The sequence below is a fragment of the Elaeis guineensis genome, chromosome 11 (genome assembly GCF_000442705.2).
Source record: "Elaeis guineensis isolate ETL-2024a chromosome 11, EG11, whole genome shotgun sequence".
In the NCBI taxonomy this organism is placed as follows: Eukaryota; Viridiplantae; Streptophyta; class Magnoliopsida; order Arecales; family Arecaceae; genus Elaeis; species Elaeis guineensis.
This window is the reverse complement of record NC_026003.2, coordinates 114,744,381-114,751,513: the sequence shown is the minus strand read 5'-3', so window position 1 is coordinate 114,751,513 and position 7,133 is coordinate 114,744,381. Positions and strand designations below refer to the sequence as shown.

At 41.5% G+C, this 7,133-nt stretch overlaps 1 protein-coding gene across 1 annotated transcript; it reads left to right on the top strand.

Moving 5' to 3' along the window:
- Positions 1-6,696, top strand: LOC105054034 (beta-fructofuranosidase 1). Its single transcript, XM_073245580.1, has 7 exons — positions 1-641; positions 790-798; positions 918-1,783; positions 4,656-4,817; positions 4,904-5,139; positions 5,289-5,376; positions 5,876-6,696. The coding sequence occupies exons 1-7, from the start codon at positions 263-265 to the stop codon at positions 6,068-6,070; spliced, it is 1,935 nt and encodes a 644-aa protein (XP_073101681.1). The 5' UTR covers positions 1-262; the 3' UTR covers positions 6,071-6,696.
- The last annotated feature ends 437 nt before the right edge of the window (positions 6,697-7,133 follow it).

Below are 7,133 nucleotides of genomic sequence, written 5' to 3'. Positions count from 1 at the left end.
ATGTAATCCATAGATTATAGACCGCAAAACTAGTTGAGGAGGTACATCTGAACCAGTTCCTCATCCAGCTCCCGTGCACCCGGAGAACCAACCAGTCCACGGCCTCATCTTTCGAGAAACTACTTTTATATATGTCCATGCCTCATCTGCCCTTCTTTCTGTATAAAAACAAATATGTTTTCATAGTGTAATAATAGTTTTATATTGTAGTTCTAAATAAATTCAGATCAGTTCCTTCTAAGGTTTTCTTCTTCACCCTTCCATGGACGTCCCGGATCTCAAGTCCCCCATCTTCATCCCAGATTCCTATTCTCCTTCCCAACAAGTCGATGATTCCTCCATTCCCACCTCCTCTCCTGGACCTCCGAGGAGGTACTTGATGTTAGTCTTGTTCGCCGTCTCAGCTGTATCATTGCTGGGCCTCGTCTCTCCGTTTTACCATGGAGGAGAATTGGCGTCCGACCGGGCACCGGCGACTCCATTGGAACGATGGACCTTGTCCCGGGGCACGGCCGAGGGCGTGTCGGAGAAGTCCAATGGACGGATCCTCGGCGCCACCCCGGTCTACCCCTGGACCAACGCCATGCTTGTCTGGCAGCGCACGGCCTACCATTTCCAGCCGCAGAAGAACTGGATGAATGGTTCTTTTCTTTTTACTCCCTTCTCCTTCGCTTCATTGCTTCAAAAATAAAATAAATAGATCTCACGACTGATTCTTTTCTTTTCTTCTTCGCTTTGAATTTCCAATCTTCGTGGTGCCTCTCTCTGGCGTTGGCTTCCATGCTTCAGACCCTGATGGTAATATTAATGTTTGATAGAAAGAAATGAACTTGTTTTATTTTTTTAGTGTATTATGGCATGGAATCGTGGAATGCATTGTGACCGTCGGATTGGATTGGCCTGTGAATGGTTGGCAGGGCCCATGTATTACAAGGGGTGGTATCACCTGTTCTACCAGTACAACCCGGACTCGGCGGTGTGGGGGAACATCACGTGGGGGCACGCCGTGTCACGTGACCTCATCCACTGGCTCTACCTTCCCCTCGCCATGGTCCCCAGCCACTGGTACGACGCCAACGGCGTCTGGACCGGCTCCGCGACGCTCTTGCCGGACGGCCGGATCGCCATGGTCTACACCGGTTCGACCACCGAGTCGGTCCAGGTCCAGAACCTCGCCTTCCCGGCCGACCCGGACGACCCGCTCCTTCTCAAGTGGAACAAGTCTGAGTCCAACCCGGTAATCCGTCCCCCTTCCTGGATCGGGCTGACCGACTTCCGCGACCCGACCACGGCCTGGTACGTGCCGACCGAGTCGGCCTGGCGGATCGCCATCGGATCGAAGGATGCGGACCACAACGGAATCGCGCTGGTGTACCGGACCAAGAACTTCGTAACCTACGAGCTCATCCCCAGGCTGTTGCACTCGGTGAACCGGACCGGGATGTGGGAGTGCGTGGACTTCTACCCGGTGTCGACCGCGTCGAAGGTGGGGCTGGACACGTCGACCGGGCCGGGGCCGGGGGTGAAGCACGTGCTGAAGGCGAGCCTGGACGACAACAAGCACGACTACTACGCGATCGGGACGTACGACGGGGAGGAGGGGACGTGGACGCCGGACGACCAAGAGATGGACGTGGGGATCGGGCTGAGGTACGATTACGGCAAATACTACGCGTCGAAGACGTTCTACGACCCGGTGAAGGAGCGGCGCGTGCTGTGGGGTTGGAGCGGGGAGACCGACAGCGAGAAGACGGACCTCCTCAAGGGCTGGGCCTCCGTACAGGTAAACTAAGCGAGCTTTTTTTTAAAGATTTTGTCGAGAACTTTTTATGTGGGGTTGGATCGTTTGGGTGTTATATGTTTAGAAGTCACATGTGGGGGATTAGACAGACGTTTGAAGCACCATGAACCTTATTTTGCTCAACTGGTTACCCTCTTGCGTGATGCTAACGTGGCACTTCATGGACGACAAGCGTACGTATCCTATATAATAATGATGGCGAAACGTGCACTCTTTTGCACCAGTCATTACGTTCTATGAGTACGGTGGTATTTGACAGGGACATGAGAGGATGCCAAGGATGCCATGTATGAGTAAGTAGGAACGACTGCGGTATTCAAAAGGTATCATGGAATGTTACGTATGTTTCAAAAAATTCATCAAAAAAAATATATTTATTTTAATTCTTTAAATATTTATTAAATTTATTTATTTTTATTTTTTTAATATTTATATATACATGAACATCCAATTTTTTGACGGACATCTTCAAAATATACATAATATCTTATAAAATTTTTTAAATATCATAAAAAATTCGTTTTTGAACGATATCATTCTCTGATTCCATGATTTTTGGATCGTAATTTTTTATTTTATGATAGGATAGAAGACCGTACGTGGACGTGGATACTTGTTAGGGAAAAATTAGAAATATTATAAACAGATGAAAGAATATGAGATGTATATATAAAGCCATTTGTCCGGTCCAAAGAATATTGATAAGTGGCCCCGATGTGCACACTTCCGGCAGCCTGACATCTCAATTAATTACTTCCTCTAGTCGAGTGAAATGTGATCAATTTTGTCATATTTACATGCTTCTCTTTTTCAAGTTAGGTGGGCTTACCATTCTCGGCCTTGGTGCTAAAGCCAGAGGATTTTGTATTGTATATGCAGGATAGCTAGCAGTCATTTATTTGCATTAGTGAATCTGCAGGCTTCCAATGTGACATAGTGGAAGGTTGGCTAAAAGTCCACAGCTTTCAATTCCTGATATGCAAAATATAACTAGTATATAAACAACATTTTCTTTATGGTGAAATAATATATATTTATCATTCTTAACATTTTTGTCATTTATCTGATTTTAATTACATATTAAAGTAGAAAACTTCATATCATATTTTGTTCAAATAAAATCTTCATATATATCATCTTAAAGAAATATTATTTTATTCTATCGTATTTTTTTGAAAAAAGAGAGGAGATCCACCTACACTAGAATTATCTAGCTCCCAATACTTGATATCACTGCAGAGAAGAGAGATATAACCTACGTAAGCCTCAATTCGATCAAGTAATAATCAATGATGCTACCATTCAAATACATATCTATTTTTTGCCATTCTAGTAGCTAATAACAGCTGTTGCAATCTGCAACATACTTTCTCAGATGTATTAGATGAGTGAATAAATATAATATGCTAACCTATCTTTTTTTGATGAAAATATAGTATGCTAATGTAATAAAGTTTATGATGTAAGAAAATGATAATATATATCTATACCTAGCTAATGCTGACCTTTAGGTGGAAGGAAGGAATTTGATGTTGGAGAATGGAAGATAGATCATTGATACTTACATTTAGATGTATTGGGTCCATTGCTTAAAGTTTATGATGTAACAAAATGATAATATATATCTACGCCTGGCTAATGCTGACCTGTAGGTGAGAAGGAATTAGGAATTTGATGTTGGAGAAAGAAAGATAGATCATTGGTACTTGCACTTGGATTGGGTCAATTGCTGTCAGTTTTACTCATATCCATACCCAAACACAAAGTACATGTATTATGTATATTAGGTCCAATCCCAAATTCAAATCCAACTAAAACTCTTTGTCCATAACCAATATTGTCCAAAAAAAGGATCAGGTATTACATCGGGTCTCAAATGAAAATTAGATATTCAACAAGTTATTTTGCTATACTTTTAGACCTTTTCTTTTGAATTTTGTTAACGTACATAAAATACCATATTATGAACTGAGAAATATGAAAAGATAATGATAAAGAAAAAATAAAAATTATGTGTATCTAAAAGAGGGACCAAGTCCAAACCTAATAGCTTGTTGGGTTTAATTTTTATATCCATACCCTATACTTTGAATCGTTTTTGAATCTAATTAACATATCATAGACCTCCATGGATAGCCGTACTCAGCTAGTCTTCTCCTCATACAACTGAAATTGTTCCGGTTTAGAGCAATCTTGTACAATTTTATAGGATTCACAAAAATATAGGCCAGTCCACTCTTTTCCTTGACTCTGTATATATTTTTTGATTTTAATAAATGATGGGTACCCTTCAGCCTCCCAATTAAATAAGAATATACGCAATACAAGACTAGTTTCACATTATTTACAAAAATTTTTCAAAGGGGTTGGTCCAAATTTCATAGGAAGAAAAAAATGATTTCATCGGATCTTTTCTCTATCCTACGGGAATAGACTAGAAGTGGTCCAGCTGATGTGGGCTGGGTCGGGCCTTATATTCTATAATATTTTTTTAAATTTATTTATATTCTATAATATTAAATACAATTTGTGCACATAGTTTAGCACATATATGTTGGATGGGCCAAATCTGATTTTTGAAGGATTTTTAACTCAACCCTACAGAAATATCCAAAAAGGCCCTTAAGTGGATTCAATGATTCAATCTAAATACTTATTCTTTTCTTTGTAACGGAAGAATCTAGTGGAAAATAAGAAATGTGATGAGCTGCTCGATGTGTTCCCTGCTGGTTTTCAGCAGGGTCTAATCCCCACTAATTATCCATTTACTCAAGCCAACTGGAACTGCCTTTGCCCAAAATCCATAATTCCCCATAACCAAGTATTCTCAACTGTGTCGATTTTGACATTACAGACCATTCCAAGGACAGTAACCTATGATGATAAAACGGGAAGAAACCTACTCCAGTGGCCAGTCGACGAGGTAGAGAGGCTAAGACAGAGCAGCCAAGAGTTCAGCAACATCACACTCGGCGTCGGATCAGTAGCGCCATTGGACATCAGCAAAGCCACACAGGTAGTTTATTTGCTTTCTTGCTGGAAAAACTACTGAATTGCTCCTTGTGTCACTCCCAGTCACGGTTTAGGCAATCTGCATTGCAGTTGGACATCGAGGCCAAGTTCGAGATAGATGCGTCGGCCTTGGAACGGGCTATCGAGGCCGACGTGGGGTACAACTGCAGCACAAGCGGTGGTGCCGCTGGGCGTGGTGCATTGGGACCTTTTGGATTGCTCGTGTTGGCCGACCAGGACCTAAGTGAGCAGACTGCAGTGTATTTTTACCTTGGGAGGGGGACGGATGGCGGCCTTGGTACTTTCTTCTGCCAGGATGAGTTGAGGCATGGTTCCTGCACTTCTTCTCTCTTTTTTTTTTTCTTTTTTTTTTGTACCTTCTTGATATATAATACAGATTTATGTGGCGGTGTTCTCTTGTAATTGAGAGAACGGAATGGTGGGATCTGAGAGTCTATAATTTGCTGAACTGCAGGTCGTCATTGGCAAATGACCTTGTCAAGAGGGTTTACGGTAGCTCGGTTCCTGTGCTCGATGGTGAAAGCTTGACAGTGAGGATTCTGGTAAGTTGGAATACGTGGTAAAAATTAATTTTGCTTTTGTATTATCGTCTGATGTTCTAAATGGGTAGAGTCGCTTGGGGATTTGGCTTAGGTATCAGTATTTTCCCCACTAACCACTGCGTTTTGTTGTGTGTGCTTGAAACAATATGATATGTTCAAAAACTGACACATTACATATCATACGGTCTTAACCTTGACCCACGAGCCTTTTCCATCAGCATGGGTTAGGTTACTGGATCATTGTCTGATCCACTAGGGTTCGTGAAGATTCAAGAATACACTGGGAAGTTGAAATCAACTAGTTTCAATCAAATCATTGACAGGCCCACTATGGGAATAGAGGCACTTGCCACAAATCCCCAAGGCCACTTTTTCGGAAGAAAGATCTTAATTTCTAGCATTCTATGCATGTGTCATGTATAACATTTTCCTGAACAAGAAAACTAGTTCTAGACATAGATGGTATGAAGTCTTCTCACATTGCTGCAATTCATGTCAGGTGGATCACTCCATAGTAGAGAGCTTTGCTCAAGGGGGGAGGACATGCATCACATCGCGTGTGTATCCAACTGAAGCAATTTATGGCGGGGCACGAGTCTTCCTCTTCAACAATGCAACCGGCGCTCCTGTGACCGCCAAATCGATTAAGATATGGCAGATGAATTCTGCATTCATTCATCCATACGCGGCCTAGGCTGAAGTTAATTTGGTGATTCAATACCAATTGCTCAGCCTTTATCTATTACTCAGCCACCATTGATCCTAGAACATCCCCTTATTTTAAGTTCGTTATTACACTTCATTTGTTGATGGCCTTGTGTTGGAATTGTATTTGTTCCAACTGGGCAACCTTGGAGAGTATTCTTCTTTCAATGCTGTAGAGGGTGATATATTTATAAGCCCATGATCATATTTCTTATTAGTTCTGTGACCTTACGACTCGGAGCATGGCGCCAATTTCCTTTCCAGATGCCCTAAGTGGTCTGGGGTTGTGATTGGATTACTTGCTTGGTGGAGAAAACATTCATGTCATGTGAAGATCGCAGAAATTGATCTGATGGTGGGCATCTCTCTCTTCGGATGTTTTCGATTTCAAACAGAAAGGCGATCGACATTTTTATGTATTGATTTTATATATATATATATATATAGAGAGAGAGAGAGAGAGAGGAGGGGTCTACAGTAAATTCTTGAGATTAATTTCTTGGTGCCCTAAATGTTTAACTGTATGTGTCCACTCTAATATTGTATCCAATGAGACTGAAGCATTCTTGATGGTGATGCATAGTCTACTGAAATTAATTATATTTTAACGTTTAAGGATATGTTCATATGAACGGCCTCATCAGTCGCACCACTCTTCTTAAGAAATAGATATTCTGAGTTGGAATCTTGAGTGGTGTACTCCAAAGAATCCAACAGGTTGTCATTTAGTTGCCTATTTTCAACCAACGTCTGCATTGCATAAACAGAAATCCAAATGGCATAAAGTTTCAGCATGGAATGTCCAATAGTGGTAAATTTTCATGGTGCTTGGATTTGATTTGTTAACCCATATTGAAATCAAGTGCACATGCTAGGTGCTAATGTGGGCTTATTAATGTCATGCATTCCTTTAAGTAGTCATTTTAGAGGACGTTGGATCTATATTGTCATTTAGATGAATTCGGACTGAAAGAGTACACAACCAGCGCATCTCAATAGATGTTGGAGAAGCACATCATGTCGGTGCTCAACAAGTCAAATATGCTGATAGG